Source organism: Ceratotherium simum, chromosome 12 (assembly GCF_057802395.1).
Source record: "Ceratotherium simum simum isolate JZ-2026a chromosome 12, ASM5780239v1, whole genome shotgun sequence".
NCBI lineage: Eukaryota > Metazoa > Chordata > Mammalia > Perissodactyla > Rhinocerotidae > Ceratotherium > Ceratotherium simum.
The window spans coordinates 37,403,663-37,425,336 of NC_141911.1; the positions used below are offsets into that span (position 1 = coordinate 37,403,663).

General features: G+C 42.8%; 1 protein-coding gene across 1 annotated transcript in view; it reads left to right on the forward strand.

Annotated features, from left to right (window-relative positions):
- The window catches only part of NR3C2 (nuclear receptor subfamily 3 group C member 2), a 324,642-nt gene extending 303,327 nt beyond the window's left edge, over positions 1 to 21,315 (forward strand). The window contains exon 9 of the mRNA XM_004420901.2: positions 18,602 to 21,315. Coding sequence (XP_004420958.1) covers positions 18,602 to 18,757 — 156 coding nt within the window. The 3' untranslated portion in view covers positions 18,758 to 21,315. The remainder of the gene's footprint in view (positions 1 to 18,601) is intronic.
- The last annotated feature ends 359 nt before the right edge of the window (positions 21,316 to 21,674 follow it).

The window sequence follows — 21,674 nt, forward strand, 5'->3', positions numbered from 1 at the left end:
AGATAGTAGTTTGTTTCTTTTAATCCTTAACTGGCAAAATTTAAAGTTGAGTCTGATCCTAATTTAAAGAGAGGGGAAAAAAGCATTTCTTCTTTTGATAAGTACTCCTTTGGCTTCATTATTAATTAACATTTCATAAGTTGCGTGCCCACAGAACATGTGTTACTGTTCACAGCTAGTTTTGAAAGAACACTGGGGGAAGACTAGGACCTTGCCTTGTCTGGGGAGGTATAAAGGAATTGTGCTTTCCATTCCCACCTGATTCTGTGAGATTTGTGATGCCGTAGGGTGAGCTTTCTTGAAAAAACACAATATCAGGTATAAACAACCACTGAGGGTCCTGGAAGCCATGCTCAAAGAAAAATCACATCTACGTCTAACCTGACACACAGGAATCTCTTCCTAATCTGAAATATATCTAGGGAAGATTTTGGAAAACTATCTCATTGTCTAACACCTGTGTCAATAAATCCTCCCCTCTTATGCAGCCTAAATCCCTCTTCTTACAATATGAAATAACTATATAATACCTGGGATTTACCTAGTGCCTTTCTTCCTAAGTCCTGTCATTAAATCCTTCTAATATCTCCATGAGGCAAGGATGAGTAAATATTACTATTTACACTTAATCACCTCATCTTAATTCCTTTCACTATATAAAGGGAATAATAGTAACATTTACTCATTTTTTTCCCCTTTGTATAGAGAAAGAAATTAAGACAGGGAGTGATTAAGTGCATTTTCCCAGGTTCAGAAATGAGGCAGGACCAGAAGGCAGGAGTGGATGAGGGACAGAAGCACCTGGGGAGGACGTCAGTGCTGAGCATCCCACTCTTGGCTTAACGTTCTGCTGTCGCCATCTTGAAATTCTTAGTAAACTTTGAACAAGGGCCCCCATATTTTCATTTTGCACTGGGCTCTGCAAATAATGCAGCCTGTCCTGGGCATAATGTAATCTGTTTAATATTGTGTCAGTCAGAGGAGATGATGAGTGTGAAGAGCAGTTTGCAGACTGTGGAACACCATGCACATGTGTCTTTGAAAGAAGGTAGCAGAATGTATGTAAGAATTGAATGAAACAAGAGAATCATCAATATCCTAGAAAGGAGCCTTAAACCAAAGGCCTAATTTGACACAAAAAGAAATAGTGAATAAATTGCATAAGGGAGAGACAGACATTGTAAAGCAATAAAAAAGAGGAACATTTATTATTGGTGCCATTTTAGACTAGGGCAGATCATTTTATTTTATTATTATTTTTTTTAAAAATTTTATTTATTTATTTATTTTTCCCCAAAAGCCCCAGTAGATAGTTGTATGTCATAACTGCACATCCTTCTATTTGCTGTATATGGGACGCGGCCTCGGCATGGCCGGAGAAGTGATGCGTCAGTGCGCGCCCGGGATCCGAACCCAGGCCGCCAGCAGCGCAGTGCGCACACCCAACCGCTATGCCACGGGGCCGGCCCTAAGGCAGATCATTTTAAATGTCTGAGATTGAAAAAGCTGGGAAGATGCCAGTTGATAAATTTTGTTTATCAAGGTCGTGGTTAAAGGAACTAGAAAGTGTATATGGCTTCACACGCTGTCAGCCATCATTTACAATAACATACACACAGTCAATCATCATTATTTGCAGATTCTGCATTTACAAATTTGCGTACTAGTTAAAATTTATTTGTAACCCCCAAATCAGTACGGCACTTTCACAGTCATTCACAGACATGTGCCGAGCAGTAAAAAATTTGAGTGGCTTAATGTGCATGTTCCTAACTAGGGTCAAGCAAAGTGATGTTCTGCCTTCTTTTTCAGCTCTCATACAGTAAGTGTCCCTCCTGTAGTCTATTTAGTGCCACATTTTTTGCTTTTTTTTTTTTTTTTGGTGATTTTGCTGTTTAAAATGGTCCCCAAATGGTGCTCATGCACTGTCTAGTGTTCCTAAGCACAAGAAGGCTGTGATGTGCCTCATGGAGAAAATGTATGTTCAGTAAACTTCATTTAGTCATGAGTTACATGGGTCATGAGTTCAATGTTAAGGAATTAGCCATAAACATTAAATAAGGTGTCTTCAAACAGAAACACACATAAAACAAAGTTATGTATTGGTCATTGATGAAAATGTTGTGACCAGTAGCTAGTGGGAACCTAACCCTAAATTTCCCCTAAGAGCAAGGGTTCAGTATTCACGAACTCACTGTTCGCAATGACTTTATAGAACATAACTGCAGTAAATAAGAGAAGCAGCTATAAATGTATGTATCCTATGGCGCTATAGGTTCAAAGGGAAATGACTCTTAAAGAAACAGCCAACAATGGCAGATGTGAGTGATGGTGGCTGTCCATTTGAATGACAAATTCCAGAGCCTTTAATTAAGCGGGACAGTCTCCAGTTGCCTACTTCAACCCCCTTATGTAAAAGAATTCTTTCTAAAGCATTTTCTAAAGGCTCAGAAAATCTGTATAATATTTGGAAAGCCAGATCTAGCTACCACCATAGCACTTGATTCACAGACTTTTGTTTTCCACATTTTAATATTTCTGAAATCAAGAGACATTTTATACTTGATTTATATATTGTAGCAAACAACCAAAACCTGTTCTCCCATAAGCTGTTACTAAATCCCTGGTGTGCCTTCCAATCTGGGGGTCAGCAAACTTTTTCCATAAAGGACCAGGTAGTAAATACTGTAGGCGTTGTGGGCCCCATGCTGTTTGTCACAGCTACTCAGCTCTGCCACTGTAGCATGACAGCAGCCATAGATAATATCTAAATGAATGAGCATGGCTGTGTTCCGGTAAAACTATTTCATATCATTTTTGCATGTCACAAAATATTATCCTTTTGATTTTTTTCAACCATTTAAAAGTGTAAAAAACAAACAAAAATGAAAAAAACTTACGAAAACCGTTATTAGGCCGGATTTGGCCTGCAGGCCATACTTTGCTGATCCCTGATTCATTCAAAAGCATCATAGAATCAAGGGAATAAATTAGGCCATGTTGGTCTCAAGGGTCCCTACTTGGATCAGAAGAGGCTGCCCTTGGCCAATGGGGTCTGCCCCTTGTTTGCTTAGTGTTCCTTTTCTTTCAAAGATTGGAATAAGGATTTAACTGCTTAATCTTGATTTAACCAGATATTAAAGTTGGTAACTTATAAACATGAATTGGTTTAGATTTTTACATTGCTCAGTGTAGTGTATATTTGCAAGAAAGATCTAGGAAATATTGGAAACAAAATTAGGAAAAGTTCATACTTCTATATACAGTAACATGCCAATGCATTTCAAACACAACCCTTTCATTAGACTTCCTTTGTTCAGCAATGTTCTAATTATCCCTTTATCTTTAAGCTCTACTTTCTCCTTTTCCATTGTGTCATTTTTCTTTGTGTTTTTCACATGTACAATAGACCTTATTCACAAGAAGGCGGAGCTGTGATCTAGACTGTGGCTTGTTATACAAGGAAACTTAAACAGGGTGGAAATTAAATAAATTTAAGTCCAAAAAAAATTAGAAGGAAATTGAACCCGTCTTGCATGGCACAGCATCTAAACAACATATTTTGAAGGTTTAATATGTATCACTGACCAGAGATCAATGATTGGAGTTGAATTTATTATAAAAATGATGATGAAGAACAAATTAAAATGTAACCTCAGATGGCAATCAGATGCTAATAACAGGGCCAGGGATGAGTTTTCAGAAATGCCCTTGGTGTTTCATGAGATGTTGAACAGCGCCTACTTCGCACCCCAGCAGCTAGCCCTTTCCTGGGCACCTGGTCTGGCCCAGACTGCCTGAGCCTGCACCAGCCTAGACCCAGGAACCAGCCCTGTGAGGCCATGTGGGACAACCCTGCCTCTCTCACTCTATCAGGCAGCTGGGCCTCTCTGGAAGCAGAGCCAGAGGTGCCCATTCTGTCCTCGAGCCCTGGCTTTGGCTACCCTCACAAGGGGTCCCCTGGCCTAGAATTTGCAGGTGGAGCTCATATCAGAGCAAGCAGCCCCATTGAGGCTTGTCTCCTGCTTCAGGGACACACTTGAATCCAGATGCCTGCTGTCCATACGGGCTGACCCTTGGCAGAGGGGGAAAGTTTTTTAAAATGGGGAATCAACAAAAGATTCCCCTTCCAGATGGCGGCTTTGTTGCCAGTGGTAACTCAGAGCCCCGAAGCATCCCACTAAGTTCCCCAGATGCCTCGTACAGGCCTAGAATTAAGCTGATGCACTGAGCGTGCTTTGCTGCTAAGCTTTTGGCCATGAAATGCCCTTTAGTGAGTATTTAAAAACCAATCTTTTTAGGTATTATTCTGATGGTATCTTTTTCTTTTATTGAGATATAATTGACATATAACATTGTGTAATTTTAAGGTGTCCAGCATGTTGCTTTGATACATTTATTGCAATATGATTACCACTGTAGCATTAGCTAATACCTCTATCAGGTCACATAATTATCATTTCTTTTTTGTGGTTGAAACAATTCAGATCTAGTCTCTTAGCAAGTTTGAAGTTTATAAAACAGCATTGTTCTCTATAATCACCAGGTTGTGCATTAGATCTCTAGGACTTATTTATCTCCTGGTTGCAAGTTTGTACCCTGAAACAACATCTCCCCAATTCCCCCACCCCCTGGTAACCACCATTCGACTCTCTGTTTTTGTGAGTTTGGCTTGTTTAGATTCCACATATAAGTGAGATCATACAGTATTTATCTTTCCCTGTCTGACTTATTTCACTAAGCATAATGCCCTCACTGGTCCATCTATTTTTTCACAAATGGCAGGATTTCCTTCTTTCTCATGGCTGAATAATATTCGTGTGTGTCTGTGTGTGAGAGAAACACATCTGCTTTATCCACTCATCTGTTAATGGATACCGTGGTTGTTTACATATCTTGGCTGTTGTGAATAATGCTGCAGTAAACATGAGAGTGTATGTATCTCTTTAATGGCCTGTTTTCATTTCCTTTGGACATATACCCAGGAGTGGAGTTGCTGGATCATAGGGTAGTTCTAGTTTTAATTTTTTTTTATTTTTATGAGGAAGATCAGCCCTGAGCTAACATCCATGCCAATCCTCCTCTTTTTGCTGAGGAAGATTGGCCCTGGGCTAACATCTGTGCCTATCTTCCTCCACTTTACATGGGACACCGCCACATCATGGCCTGACAAGTGGTGCATCGGTGCGTGCCCGGGATCCGAACCCGGGCCGCCAGCAGCGGAGCGCGCGCACTTAACCGCTACGCCGCAGGGCCAGCCCCTAGTTTTAATTTTTTGAGGAACTTCTATACTGTTTTCCATAGTGGCTGCACCAATTTCCATTCCCACCAACAGTGCACAGGGGTTCCCTTTTCTCCACATCCTCACCAATACTTATCTCTTGTCTTCTTGATGATAGCCATTCTAACAGATGTGAGTTGATATTTCATTGTGTGGTTTTTTTTTTTTTGTGCGGGAGATCAGCCCTGAGCTAACATCTGTGCTAATCCTCCTCTTCTTATTTGCTGAGGAAGACGGGCTCTGAGCTAACATCTATTGCCAATCCTCCTCCTTTTTTTTTCCTTCCCCAAAGCCCCAGTAGATAGTTGTATGTCTTAGTTGCACATCCTTCTAGTTGCTGTATGTGGGACGTGGCCTCAACATGGCCGGAGAAGCAGTGTGTCAGTGCGCGCCCGGGATCCGAACCCAGGCCGCCAATAGCGGAGCGCGCGCACTTAACCGCTGAGCCATCGGGCCGGCCCTCATTGTGGTTTTTATTGCATTTCTCTGATTAGTGATATTGAGCATCTTTTCATGTATCTGTTGGCCATTTGGATGTCTTCTTTGGAAAAATGTCTGTTCGTTTCCTCTGCCTATTCTTTGTTTTGCTTGTCCAAATCAGATTTTTTTTATTGAGATGTATGAGTTCTTTATGTATTTTGGATATCAAACCCTTATCCAATATATAGTTTACAAATACTTTCTTTCATTCTGTAGGTTGCCTTTTCATTTTTTTTGATTGTTTCTTTTGCCGTGCAGAAGCTTTATAGTTTAATATAGTTGCACTTGTTGAATTTTGCTTTTATTGCTTGTGCTTTTGGTATCATACTCAAAAAATCATTGCCAAGGAGCTTCTTTCCTGTGTTTTTTTCTATGAGTTTTATGGTATCAGGTCTTATGTTTAAGTCTTTAATCCATTTCAAGTTAATGTTTGTGTATGTGTGAGATAGGGGTCCAATTTCATTCTTCTGTGTGTGGTTATCTAGTTTTCCCAACACCATTTGTTGAAGAGACTGCTTTTCCCATTGAGTGTTCTTGGTTCCCTTGTCAGATATTAGTTGACTGTAAATGCGGGGGTTTATTTCTGGGCTCTCTTTCTGTTTCATTGGTCTATGTGTCTACTTATATGCCAGTACCATAATGTTTCAATTACTATAGCTTTGTAGTATAGTTTGAAATCAGGAAGCATGATGCCTATGACTTGGTTCTTTCTGAGGATGGCTGTGGCTATTTGGTTTCATATGAATTTTATGATTTTTTTTTCTATTTCTATGGAAAATTCCATTGGAATTTTGATAAAGATTGTGTTGAATCTATAGATGGTTTTGGGTCGTATGGACATTTTGACAATGTTATGTCTTCTGATTCATGAACACAGGATAGCTTTCCGTTTGTTGGGGTCTTCTTCAATTTCTTTTATCCAAGTCTTATAGTTTTCATTGTACAGATCCTTCACTTCTTGGTTAAATTTGTTCCTAAGTATTTTATTGTTTTGATGCTATTGTGAATGGTATTTTTGTTATATTCTTTTTCACATGTTTCATTGTTAGTGTATAGAAACACAACTGATTTCTGTATGTTGATTTTGTATCCTGTACCTTTACTGAATTTGTTAATTAGTTCTGACAGTTTTGGGGTTGAGTCTTTAGGGTTTTCTATATGTAAGATTGTACCATCTGCAATTAACGACAATTTTACTTCTTTCTGACTTGGATTTTTTATTTTTAAAAACTATTATTTCTTTGTCTCTCTGGCTAGGACTTCCAGTACTATATTGAATAAGAGTGGTAAGAGTGAGCACCCTGTCTTGTTCCTGATATTAGAGGAAAAGCTTTCTATTTTTCTTCACTGAGTATAATGTGAGCTGTGGGTTTCTCATATATGGCCTTTATTATGTTGAGGTATGTTCCTTCTATACTCAATTTATTGAGGGTTTTTTTTTTTTATCATGAACAGATGATGTATTTTGTGAAATGCTTTTGCTGCATCCATTAAGATGATCATATGATTTTTATCTTTCATTCTGTTAATATAATATATTACATTTATTGATTGGCATATACTGAACCGTCCTTGCATCACAGGGATAAATCCCACTTGTCATGGTGTATAATCCTTTTAATGTGTTGTTGAATTTGGTTTGCTAATATTTTGTTGAGAATTTTTGCATCTATATTCATCAGGGATATTGGTCTGTGGTTCTCTTTTCCTGTAATGTCTTTCTCTGGCTTTGGTATTGGGGTAATTCTGGCCTTGTAAAACGGGTTTGGAAGTGTTCCCTCTTCTTCAATAGAAGGATTAATGTTAACTCTTCTTTAAATGTTTGGTAGAATTCACCAGTGAAGCCATCTGGTCCTAGGGTTTTCTGTGTTGGGAGGTTTTTGACTACTGATTCAGTCTCCTTACATGTTATTGATCTGTTCAGATTTTCTGTTTCTTCCTGATTCAGTCAAAGCAGGTTGCATGTATCTAGGAATTTATCCGTTTCTTCTAGGTTATGCAATTTGTTAGCATATAATTGTATATGGTAGTCTCTTATGAACCTTTGTATTTCTGTGGTATCAGTTGTAATGTCTCTTCTTTCATTTCTGATTTTAATTATTTGAGTCTTCTCTCTTTTTTCTTAGTCTAGCTAAAGGTTTAACAATTTTGTTTGTCTTTTCAAAAAACCAGCTCTTAGTTTCATTGATTTTTTTTTTCCATTGTTTTTTTCATCCCTATTTCATTTATTTCCACTCTAATCTTTGTTATTTCCTTCCTTCTGCTAACTTTGGGCTTAGTTTGTTCTTCTTTTTCTAGTTCCTTGAGGTGTCAAGTTAGGTTGTTTGAGATCTGTCTGTTTTCTTTTTTTGTTTTTTCTTTGTGAGGAAGATCAGCCCTGAGCTAACATCGTGCTAATCCTCTTTATGCTGAGGAAGACCAGCTCTGAGCTAACATCTATTGCCAATCCTCCTCCTTTTTTTCCCCAAAGCCCCAGTAGATAGTTGTACGTCGTAGTTGCACATCCTTCTAGTTGCTGTATGTGGGACGTGGCCTCAGCATGGCCGGAGAAGCAGTGCATCGGTGCACGCTCAGGATCCGAACCCGGGCCGCCAGTAGCAGAGCATGCGTACTTAACCGCTAAGCCACGGGGCTGGCCCTGTTTTCTTAATATATGCATTTATCATCATAAATTTCTCTCTCAGAACTGCTTTTGCAGCATCCCATAGGTTTCAGTATGTTGTGTTTCCATTTTCATTTGTTTTGAGAAATTTTTTGATTTCCCTTTTGATTTCTTCTGTGACCCATTAGTTGTTCAGGAGTGTGTTGTTTAATTTCCACTTGTTTGCAGATTTTTCTAGCTTTCCTCATGTTAATTTCTAGTTTCTTACCATTGTGGTCAGAAAAGATACTTGGTTTGATTTCAGTCATCTTAAATTTGCTGAGACTTAGTTTGTGTTCTATCATATGGTCTATCGAGTAGAATGTGTATTCTGCTTCTATTGGATAGAATGTTCTATAAATGTCTGTTAGGTCCATTTGGCCTAATGTATGGTTCAAGTCCAGTGTTTCTTTGTTGATTTTCTGTCTGGATGATCTATCCATTGCTGAAAGTGGTGTACTGTTATCTATTTTGTACTGTTGTCTATTTCTCCCTTCAGATCTGTTAGTATTTGCTTAATATGTTTAGGTGCTCCAATGTTGACTGCATATATGTGTACAATTATTATATTTTTCTTAAAGAATTGACCTATTTATCATTATATATTGACTTTCTGTGTCTCTTGTTACCATTTTTGGCTTGTCTATTTTGTCTGATATAAGAAGTATTGTTACTCCCACTTTCTTTTGGTTTTCACTTGCATGGAATATCTTTTTCCATCCCTTCACTCTGAGCTTCTGTGTGTCCTGAAAGCTGACATGAGTCTCCTGTAGGCAGCATATAGTTGAGTCTTGTTTTTTTATCCATCCAGTCACTCTGTGCCTTTGATTGGTGAATTCGATCCATTTACGTTTAGGGTTATAATGCCATTTTATTCGTTGTTTTCTGGTTATTTTATATTTCCATTGTTTCTTTTCCCTCTGTTTCTGCTTACCTTTGTAGATTGGTGATTTTCCATTGTGGTATGCTCTGTTTCCCTTTTGTTTATCTTTTCTGCATCTACTCTAGGTTTTTGCTTTGTGGTTACCATGAGGCTTACATAAGACATCTCACACATAAAACAGTTCAGGTGAAGCTCATAGCAACTTAACTTCCATCATCTACAAAAGCTTCACTGTTCTACCCCCCCTTTTATATTTTTGATGTCATTATTTACCTCTTTTTCTATTGTGTATTTGTTAACAAGGTTACAGTAGCTAAAATTATTTTTAAGACTCTTTTCCTTTGACCTTTATACTCTGGTTAAGTGGTTAACACACCATCCTATTACAGAATTAAAATTTTCTAAGTCTGACTATATATTACCTTTACCAGTATGTTGTATACTTTTGTATGTTTTCATGTCACTGATTAGCGTCTGTTCATTTCAGCCTGAAGAACTCCTTTCAGCATTTCTTGCAAAGCAGTTCTAGTGGTGATGAACTCCCGCAGCTTTTGTTTGTCTAGGAAAGTCTTTTTCTCCTTCATATCTGAAAGATAACTTTGCCAGATAGAGTATTCCTGCCTGGCAATTTTTTTCTTTCAACGCTTTGAATATGTCATTCCATACTCCCTCCTGGCCTGTAGGGTTTCTGCTGAGAAATCTACTGATAGCTTAATGGGGGTTCCTTTGTAGGTTACAATCTTTTTTTTCCCCTGGCTGCTTTTAGAATTCTTTCTTTACCTTTGATTTTTGACAGTTTCATTATAATGTGTCTTGGAGAAGGTCTTTTTGCATTGAGATAATAGGGTGATCTATTAGCTTGTGATCTTGGATGTCCAATTCTCTCCCCAGGTTTGGGAAGTTCTCAGCTATTATTTCTTTAGATAAACTTTCTGGCCCCTTCTCCCTTTCTTCTCTTTCTGGAGCCCTGATTTTTCTAATAATAGTTCTTTTGTTGGAATCCCTTAGATTATGTAGGCTTTCTTCAATCTTTTTCATTCTTTTTTCTTTGGTCTCCTCTAAATGGGTTATTTCAAAATCCTCTAACTCACTTATTCTGTCTTCCATTTGTTCTGCTCTACTGCAGATGCACTCTATTGCATTTTTCATTTTATTCATCAAGTTCCTCAGCTCCAGAATTTCTGTTTGGTTCTTTTTTGTGATTTCTCTCTTTGGTAAATAGTTCATTTTGAACCTGTATTGTTTTTGTGATTGTTCTGAATTGTCTTTCTGAATTTTCTTGTAGCTCATTGAGTTTCTTCAAAGCAGCTATTTTGAATTCATTATCAGCTAGATCACAAAATTCCATGCCTTTGAGCTTGGTTGTTGGAGAATTATTATTATCTTTTGGTGATGACATGTTTGATTTTTCATGTTCCTTGTAGTTTTGCATTGCTTTTTTCACATCTGAAGTAGCAGACACCTCCTTAAGTCTTTGCTAGTTGCCCTCAAATGGGGTATTCTGTTCATTTGCACTCTTATTATCTGTAGTTTTCTCTGTCTTTGTGTGGGCACACCTGTTCCACTCTTTTTGCTCCCTCCTTAAGAATTGTGCCACAATTCTTTTATGTCTTCTCTAGTTCTCTGGTTCTTACAACCTACCAGGCTGGCCACTGGAAACCTCTCTTTTTCTTTCCATAAGGTGGCGCTACAGCTCAACTTTGTGTTTTCTTCCTTGCCCACAGATCCTGGCCTGTTTTCTGAGCACACTTCCCATCTACTGGAGCTCACTCTTGCCACCTGGCTCAGAAGTATGCACAAGGAGCCAGCTGCAGAGTGGGGGGAGGTGTGAGTTTAGCACTTGGGGTGTTGAGGGTGCCTGCAGACCCACTAGGGAGATCCCCAGGTCTGGTACTTCCAGAGGCTCATGGGTAGACTTCCTGCTGAGCACAGTCAGCAGGAACTGTGTGCCTTTAATGCCCTTTGATATTCTTATCTGCCTCTTTCCCAATCTCCTCCCTCCTCCCAGTCATGGAGGTCCGCCTCAGTACTCTGGGTACTGCTGGAGAGATACAGGTTTCTCCAGCTGTGTCCCACACCACTGGAGTAGCTAGGCACTCACTCTCCACTCTCCTTTTCCCCTGCTGGAGAGGTTGCTGCTACCTGATAGTTCGGCCCATTCAGTGTTGCCTTGGCAGAGGTGGGCACAGCGCTGGTCAAGTTCTTTCTATCTCCAAGGCGTCCAAACTCATTTGGGTTTTTCTGCTCCAACGGCATGTTGGAATCTCTCTGGACTTCTGCAGTTTCTCTCTTGTCTGTGGGTATCTGCCCAGGTCAGCACTCTCCAGGCTTTTTTCCCTTCTGTGGCCAGAGGGGTAGGGGCAGGTTTGCTGCTCTGCTGGTTCCACAGCCTGTACCGAGTTCTGTCTGCCTATTACTGGATGCACAGGTGGGAGAGACTCTTCCTTTGGTGTATGGTGCTGGATCCCGCAGCTCCCATAAAGGTGCTTTTGTTTGTGGATGGATGATTGACTCTGTTGAAAAAGGGAGACAAAAAACAGGAACTCTTTTATACCGCTGTGACGCTGACATGACTCCCTGATGGTATCTTTCTGATACTTTTCCTCTTGGTCACATCTTGGAGGCCTTCAGGACTCGGCTAAACTCAGCCTCTAGGAGAGCCTGCCAGGAGCCCTCAGTGGAGTAGTAGCATTGTGGGGCCTGGCTTTCCAAAGGGAATCCATAAGTAAATAGTGGTCTAACCTTGTTAAAGGTTATATTTTCTTCTGAGTGTAGAAACAAATGCTCCTAAATTTGGGGGGCTTTTGTTACTTTTGCGCCATGTTACCATCACATTTTGTTGAGACATCACCAGCCAGAGAGAAGCAGTCCTGCACGGCTGCAGGGCACCCATCTGTGTACACATAGGCATCTTCCAGACTGGCCTGTGCTGGGGGTGGATTGGGGATTTTGAATGAAGGCCAGACTCCTGATATAATCACTGTGCATCATTTTCCAGTGTTCACAAGGCTGTTGCTGGAACACCTGGAGTAAACAGTTGCTGGCCATTTCTGTCTATTACTGTTACACAGTATTTAGAATTGAAGCTATATATCTTTTGCCCCTAACCCTATCAATAAAGCTGGCTAAAATTCTGATCTTTAAAAATAAAGCTTCAGACCTCCCCCAATGCTCATTTCAGGCAAAAGCTCAGTCTTACTTAGGTGAAAGTTCTGGAGTCAGCAGATAACTCATGACGAACATGCTGTTGAAAACACGTGGGACCCTACTTCAGAGAGGCCATGATCGTTCGGGTGCTCCGTCACCACTTACTGACTGTATGACCTTAGAACAGCAGTGCCACACCCTCCCTGCATGGCACCCCGAGAGAGACCATTGCTCCTGGTGGGAGCCTGCACACAGCTGCTGGCTTGGTGGACGGAGTGGGGAAAGGGCAGTGATAGAGCCCGATGGCTTTATTTTTGTAGCAAGCAAAGTGCCATCAGTCGCCCTGTGACCATCCAGGCTCCTCTGCAGCCCTGGCAGCTGTGGCCATTGGGCTGGATAAATCATGCTGAGCATCAAGCTAAACTTCTGTGATCCCAATAGATGCATTTTGTACAAAATGAAAAGTCAGTGCAAAAGACTTTCTGATTCCTAATAATGTGGGACTCTTATTACTGATTATAATTAGGGTTCTTGCCTCTCCATGTAGCCTGGTATTTACCAGGAAAGGCTGGTGGGGATCAATATGGAGGCGGCAGGCCTGGCCTGGCCATTTGTCTCATTGCAATTAAGGCATTCATGCTGACAGGCCAACAGGGTAGAGCTTTTATCTCTATAGCCACGACCACCCTCCCCCCACCCCTCCCGCTAACCACAGTGAGCAGTGATTGGGGTTCATGGTGCCCACGGTGTGCATACTAATTCACGTTAAAACCTGGCATAAACAAGTCAAAGGAAATCACAGAGAAAGGTGGTGGAAGGGGGTTAGCGTAGTGTATTGATGAAAGTAGTTAGCCTTGTATATTGAGTTCTGCATTATTTACTTAGTGCCACTAAAATGAAGATGCCCGTTTAAATTACCCAGTTTTTGTTTTGGTTCACTGATTAAAATTAGCAACACACTGCCCTAAAAAAATACTGTTAGGCCGGCCCGGTGGCATAACGGTTAAGTGCGCACGCTCCGCTGCAGCGGCCCGGGGTTCACAGGTTCAGATCCCGGCGCAGACTGACGCACCACTTGTCAAGCCATGCTGTGGTGGCGTCCCATATAAAGTAGAGGAAGATCAGCACGGGTGTTAGCCCAGGGCCAGTCTTCCTCAGCAAAAAGAGGAGGATTGGCAGCAGATGTTAGCTCAGGGCTGGTCTTCCTCACAAAAAAAAAAAACAAAAAATACTGTTGAAATAAGTTATTCCTGAGCACTTTAGAGTTTGGAAGAAGTCAGAGAATCACTGCAACAAGGCCCTGAGCCCCATAGCCCTCAGTGCCTCACCAGTGCTATGTGGAAGTAACACGGAGGGTCCTCTCCTGGCTGCTATGGGGCTGTGCAAGGGGGTTCCTGCCTTCAAGAAGCTTGCAGGCCACTTAAGGAGCTGCAAATGTGAAAAGTTACACCCATAAGAGATGTGAACCACAGGCTAAAAGAGGAAGTAGTGTCCTCTGGCTCCTGGGTAATTGTCAGATAAACTGGAAAGACAAGGTTGGCATCTGTGAGTTCAGAGGAGAGGAAGATTCCTTCAGGCTGGGGCTCCAGGCAGGTCGAGGAGAGGAGGTGCCTGCAGGGAGTTGGAGGGGATCCGTGAAAGAGTGAGCCTGAGAAACAAGCAGAAGAAGCCAAACTCACATCGTTTGAAAAGAGAGTGATGTTTTTGAAAAATCCTTCCATGCCAAGTGAGTGTCCAAGGAAACAGCTGGGTTTTCCCTGGGAAGCTATCCACGCAGTCATCCTGGAGTGATTTCCTTTGAAAGGTGGCCTGTGATTTGGTCTGGCTTTCCTCACATGCACACCAGAACTGTGGCAGGCCCTGATGAACTCAGCTCTTCCCTGGTAGTTTCTGGCATCATTCAAGGATGCTCAGCCACCATCCGGTGCCACCTCCCAGGGGGTGACTGCAGCCTGCCCTGCCTCCACTGACTCCGTATCTGGGGCAGCAGCCAGTCCTGCCTGGGAGGGGGTTGGGGACCGCATCCGACGAGGGCATGTGCATTGTCCCTGTTTGTACCCTTGTTTCCCAGCTCCTCTGGGCTCAGGCAGGGGCCCCGCTGGCTGTGTTCCTGGGCATGCGCCTCCACATTGCACCGGGCTGACACTCAGGAGACACCCGTGAGTGCGTTTAGCATGACCGTTAGAGCCTTCACCATGACACAGCAGTTTGGCTTCTGAACTAGTGTCCATTCTGGCTGGTCAGTGTCCCTGCCGACCCAGCTGTTCCATGTGTGACTCTCGCCCTGCTCTTGGGGCCTAGTCCTCACCTCCTCGTGCTCTGACCACCTGCAGTGTCACCCTTCCTGGGCTCATGTTTTCCAGTAGCGCTGGTGCCCTTGTACCACAGCAACAGCCCACCTCAAACTTCTGCTAAGGGCTGGGGCTCCATGGGTGCTGTCCTGAAGGCCCCTGACCCACTGGCTGCGATAGGCCAGGGTTGTGAAGGGGAGTGGGGGACTCTGGGTCAGCGAGCACTTGGCGGGCTGAACCTGCAGCCTGGACCAGACTGGCCCGTGTTCTCCTCACTCGGTGACTGGGGACCTGGCCTCCATTCTCACAGATGAACCCTGACCTCACCAGCTGTAGTCACTGGCTCGGGACCCACTGGCTCAAGTCCTGTGGAGGTTTTCAGCCTTGTCCCAGGGCGGAGTGGGCCCAGCAGGCTTCTGAAGCAGCCCGTACCTTCTCAGAGCTGCTGAGGACCCCTGAGCAGCCAGCTCCAGGGGCATCCTGGCCACCCAAGAGGAAGGAGTGAGCCCTTTCCTGAGAGTGGCTGGGCCCCCTCCTCCTGAGGGTTTGCAGGGTCAAATGCCCAGCCCAGGGATGCCAGGCCGACCCCACATGTTCCAGTAAGGCCCCCATCCCTGTGCAGCTGGCCGAGGCATTTACTGTAAATAGAAGCCAGAGTATCAGCTCATGACTAGAAATGAGCTGCTTTCTCAGTCTATGAAACATGGAACAGAGGTGGGCGGGAAATGCCAGCCCCAGGTTAATATGCATGGTTAGTGAGTAGTGTCTGGGACATTGTCCCCAAGCAACCTGTGAGGAAAAACAGCCCAGCCCCTGGCCTTGGTCTGTCTTCATTCTGCTCTGTTTTCCCAGCATCTCTTAGGTGATGCTCGGTGCTGAGAACACATTTATGCAGGTGTTATAGATGAGGACAGGGGCACTGAGAAGGCCTGGGACCTGTCCCCATTAACAGGTTCACAGAGGTGCTCCCGGGCATTCTGCCTCATGTTCAGGCGCTGAGTTACTCTGCTCCTTACCTCTTATGGCATACATGAATGGGCATTGCTGTGGCCTGTTTACAAATATACCCTAAGTGGCCCTGGCCCTGCCAGGTAACTGGTTTCAGATGTCAACTGGTCGGCTAATAGGTGCCACTGCACGAGCTTCCCAGTGTTCTGGACCCAGTGAGTGACCCACACTTGCTCTGATCCCTGCCCTGATGGCTGCACAGCTCAGCCTCACCTCCCTCAGGTCATGCGCCAAGGCCACCTTTTCACTCTGACCACCCTTCCAAAAGCAGCACCTCCTCCGTCCCCCTCCCCTCCCAGCACTGTCAGCACCTGACTGTCTGTGTTGTTGCCTCGCAGTAGGACAGAAGCAGGGCCTTGTGTTCACCAGTTCTCTAGTGCCTGGCCTGGAGCAGGGGCCAGGGATGAACGAGGAGGATGAGTCCTAGGTAAAGACTTTGGCCTTCCCCAAACCCCCTGTGGCCTGAGGACAGTGAGCCTTCCTCTCTGGACGTGAACAAGGCCCAACCCCAGAGATGTGTTGGCCTAGTGGGGGCCAATGTTGCCTAGAAACTGAGGTGTCTACCCTCGAGTTAAAATTTACAATGAGAAACCATCCTCGTTCATGGCGCTGCAGGCACCGACACAGAGGGACCTCGAGGAGGGGAGTGGATCAGGGTGAACTTGAACTTGGTCCCGAGAGTCGCAGCAGGTGCGCAGGGCTCTGCTGTCCCCCACTGAAGGGCGTGCCCCACAGCACTGCTGACTCTGTGGCACCACATCTGGGGAGCGGGACCCAGCAGGGCATTTAGCTCTCACAGCCACTAGCCTGCCGCTGAGAAAAAAATGAAGAAACTTGCCAGCGCTATTTTAAGAATCTCTTTCCCGGAAAGGCAAAAAACAAAGTTCTCCTGTCTTTCATTTTGTAGAAGGGAGACCTGAGGACCAAGTTACACAAAGATGGCTCAGATACTCTTATTACCCCATTTCACAGATGTGAAAACTGAGGCATAGCATTCACAAAGCAAGCACGTGTGTGTGAACATGCCCAGAGCAGACGGTGGTTTGGGATGTTTCCCAGCTTATTTGGCCCCAACATCGTGTGGGTACAGAACCCTTATTAAACCTCACCATCCTTGGAACCCACGTAGGGAAATGTCACTCTGCAGACTGAGGACATATGCAGGCGCAAACAGAACACCAGATATTTTTCCCTGATGAGAGTTACTTGATTCCTGGTCTGTACCAAACAGTTGTTTACTATCCAACTCAATTCAAGCTTGCTAATTGAGTTTAAAAAAAAAAAAATCCAGAGGTAAGGTTTTACAGATGTATTTTCACTAGAATCACTTTAAGACTACAGTTATTTTATGACATATAATATTAATAGTGTCTGCTTTAATTCATTGGGAAATGACCAAAAGTCCTTTTTCCCATAATGGGATATGAAATTAACTAAAGAAAAATTAGGATGTATTTTTCTGATTTGAAACTATTTTCCTAGTAAATAGAATAGCAACCAGTAATGCTATACTGCATTTGTGGGTTGTTTTTTTTTTTTAACTTACAGAATTGGGAGTGGTTCCAATCCAGGAGGATGAGAAAGCTCCTTGGGTCACAGAGAGGGGAAAATGGCTGGACAGGCGAGGAGGCATAACTGTTGATGCTTTCACTCTGAAAATCAGCCTGAAATAGAAAGTGGCTGAGACTGGATGAATGGATAAAGAATATGTGGTATATACACACACAATGGAATGTTATTCAGCCATGAGAAAGAAGGAAATCTGCCATTTGTAACAACGTGGATGGACCTTGAGGGCGTTATGCTAAGTGAAATAAGTCAGACAGAGAAAGACAAATACTATATGATCTCACTTATATGTGGAATCTAAAAAAGCCAAACTCATAGAAACAGAGAATGGAATGGTGGTTATCAGGGGCTAGGGGGTGGGGGAAATGGGGAGATGTTGGTCAAAGGATACAAACTTCCAGTTATAAGAGGAATAAGTTCTGAGGATCTAATGTGCAGCATGGTGATTATAGTTAATAATACTGTATTATATACTTGAAAGTTGCTAACTGAGTAGATCTTAAATATTCTCACCATAAAAAAGAAATGGTCATTATGTGATAGGATGGAGGTGTTAGCTAATCATTTTGCAGTATATGTGTATCAGATCAACTCACTGTACACCCTAAACTTATACAAAGTTATGTGTCAGTTATCTCAATAAAGCTGGGGGCAGGGAGAGTAGCTGTGACGTCTCAGCCCTGCCCCCCAGCTCAGGGCGGGATGCCTGAAGGAAGGTGGCAGGATGAGGGCCAGGGGGCTGCCTCCAGGGCAGTACTGGCTGCCTCCAGGGCCACAGCTCCACTGGCCTGGCCTAAAGGGGGCTCGGCAAAAAGGGCACTCCGTCCTGCCCTCCCTCTCCGGGGCATCCACCACGAGGACCCTGAGCCAGCACCTGCCTGCCTACCCACAGTCGTCCTCACAGCCTAGGGAAGGCTCATCACCAATGTCCAAAGATAAACCCATGTGCCTGCCCCACCAACTCAGACATTTAGGAATGAGAATTTGAGGAGAGCAGCTCAGTAACACCGCCACTGTGAACTCTGTGACTGTCCCTGTTGCTGCTGATCTAGTCAATCCTGGACAGCTGCACAGCTCTTCGCCGAATTTGTTTCACGTGAAGGACATATTACATGGCAGGTGACATGATCACCCTTCTTCCTCCCCTAAGACAGATGACTCAGCTAAATTAATTAGGCAGCGGCACAGACATGGTTTCCTGGTCAGATCTCTGATGTTGCTCTTAGAGTTTACACCAGAGGGTCCCGGGACGGGATGGAAGTAAGGCCTCCATATCATGTCCCCTCTCTTCTGTGTTGCAGCTGGTGAGTGACCTGTTGGAATTTTGCTTCTATACCTTCCGAGAGTCCCACGCCCTGAAGGTCGAGTTCCCCGCAATGCTGGTGGAGATCATCAGCGACCAGCTGCCGAAGGTGGAGTCCGGGAACGCCAAGCCCCTTTACTTTCACAGGAAGTGACAGAGACGTCTTACCAGGAGAACTTTGCCTTAAGTTTCCCCGTGTTATTCCGCACCCGCAAAGGACCTAAGGAATCATATTTTTAACATATGATGGTTGATTCACACTCGTTCAGCAGTTTCTCAAGTTTAAAACCATGTCAAGGGTTTGGAGCCCGGAAAGCATTTTGACGCAGATTTGGCAAGACCTGAGCAGTCTAAACAATTCTTCCCCCTCCAATCCCCAGCGCTTAGAAACCTGTTCCTGTTCCTCTGGATGAAAAGCCATATCTAGTCAATAACTCTGATTTTGATATTTTAACAGATGGAAGTTTTAACTCTGCCATGTAGTTTCTGGTCTCGTTCGCTTGTTTTAAAAGGGTTCAAGGACTAACGAACTTTTTAAAGCTTACCCTTGGTTTGCACATAAAACGTATAGTCAATATGGGGCATTAATATCCTTTTATTATTTAAAAAACAAAAAAAGAAAAAATATATACAGATTCCTGTTGTGTAATAAGAGCCCATGAAGCGGAATAGCGCCCCCTGCAGGGCTCCTTTTCACCCACGTCCTTCTGCATCACTGGTATACACACCCTTTAGCGTCCATTTATTATTTAATTAGAATGGATAAGATGTTAAATGCCTTGGTTTCAATTTCTAGTATCTATTGTGTTGGCTTTACGAATAATTTTTTGCAGTCTTTTGCTGTGCTGTACATTACTGTATGTATAAATTGTGAAGGACCTGATATAAGGTATAAGGAACTTTTGTAAATGAGACACATACAAAAAAAAAAAAAAAAAAACTTTAATGGTTAATAGGATGAATGGGAAAGTATTTTTGAAAGAATTCTATTTTGCTGGAGACTATTTAAGTACTATCTTTGTCTAAACAAACAAGGTAAAATTTTTTTTTGTAAAGTGAAATGTTCTGCATGCCTAATGAACCGTTTACAGTGTATTTAAGAAAGGGAAAGCTGTGCCTTTTTTAGCTTCGTATCTAATTTACCATTTTACAGTCTCTGTTGTAAATAACCACACTTAAACCTCTTCGGTTGTCTGTAAGCCTTTCTACTCTTTCTGTACTTTTGTTTTGTCCTCGGTCTCCTGCTCGGGGTGTTCGTGGGGCTTGAGCACGTGTTCCGACTTCTGCTTCGTCCTGCTTCCGTGGGGGAACAACACGCTGGGGTGTCTGCAGCTCCTTGAAGGTGTCACTTGAGAGCACACGTGTGAGAGAATGTCCTGGGAGTGCTGCACCTTGAGGAAGGCGGCCTCTTTTCCTTTTTCCTCACGAAGCAGAATCAGCTCTAGGAGAGAGTCTGGAAATGCGCTGGCTCGGAGAGCACAGTCTCATCCCATTTTAGAAAATCGAATTTTCTCCTTTGGGAAAGAAATTCTGTGCATTCTCTCTGTAAAAGGTGAAATGTTCACTTTGGGTCTTGGAAAGGTGTTTTGCACTCCGAACTGGTCAAGGGAACACTCGTAGGTCGTGGCAGGACGCACTGGGGAGATGCCTACTGATACGGTTCGGCCAGAATGGCGTGGAGACCACATGATCATTAGAGGGTTTTTAGATTTTTAAAAGGTAGGTTTTAAAAATAAATTTTATATATAAAGAGTTTTGGGGAAAAAAAACTACAGATCATATAAGCAAGACAGTGGCACTAAAATTTTTAATTCATTAATCTGTTGGGCACTGATGCAATTTATGACTTTTCTCTTGCCCCAGATCACAAACATATATATCTTTGGGGAAACTTAACAATATGATTGCACTAAATAAACTACTTTGAATAGAGGCCAAATTAATCTTTTAAAAGTGATGATAATCATCAGGTACTCAGTGAAATCATGTTATTTTCCAAAACCTAAAAGCTGGAGAAGCCCAAGGCCGGGAGAAGGCAGCGTTGGGATCAACAATTTTCTCCAGGGTTCACCATGCAGGCAACATTACCTTGTCTTTCAAAAGACACCTGCCTTATGCAAGGGGAAACCTGTGAAAGCTGCACGCAGAGGAAGGAATTTTTCTTACATAATTTGCAATTTCAGGAATTTAATTTATAGGCAGATCTTTAAATACAGTCAACTTACATGCACAGCAATATGAAAGCCACACTAGGAAGGTGATAAATACACAGCATGCAGACTGGGAGCTTCTAGAAAAGAAATGGCTTACAAGAGCAGCTTTTAGCTCAGACTTATTTTTTATGAAATCGGAATTTCGACGTAACCAGGATTGGGATGGAGACGGTCTGCATCAGCTTTTTGTATTAACAAAGTTACTGGCTCTCTGTGTGTCTCCAGGTAACTTTGCTTGATTAAACAGCAAAGCCATATTCTAAATTCACTGTTGAATGCCTGTCCCAGTCCAAATTGTCTGTCTGCTCTTATTTTTGTACCATATTGCTCTTAAAAATCTTGGTTTGGTACAATTCATAATTCACCAAAACTTCTTCATAGAATTAAAACACACACTAAATTAGTTTAAAATGAAGCAATTTATATCTTTATGCAAAAACATATGTCTGTCTTTGCAAAGGATTGTAAGCAGATTACAATAAATCCTTTACTTTAATCATCTGTTGTTTTGGAAACAGTTCATTTGAATGTCTATAGGAACACCTGGATTTTGTGCCCTTCTAAATCTTGAGTATATGTGCTCCTGCCTACGTCCAAGATGGAGTAACAATTTTTTCCCCCATGTTGGAAAGAGCCCTGTCTTAGGCACGTGTTTTTATACTCTTTGGGGACTGATAAGATGTGTTGTTTCTTACTGCTAATATTTGGTTCACTAAAATACCCTGTAACGGTTTAATAACGGTAACTGCTACTACTTAGCTGCTAAACACTATATGTCCAGTGCCTCCTTTATCTTCACAACCACACGAAAGCTTGTTCGTTTCAGTCATCTTTGAGACTCACGTGAGGAGACCAGAT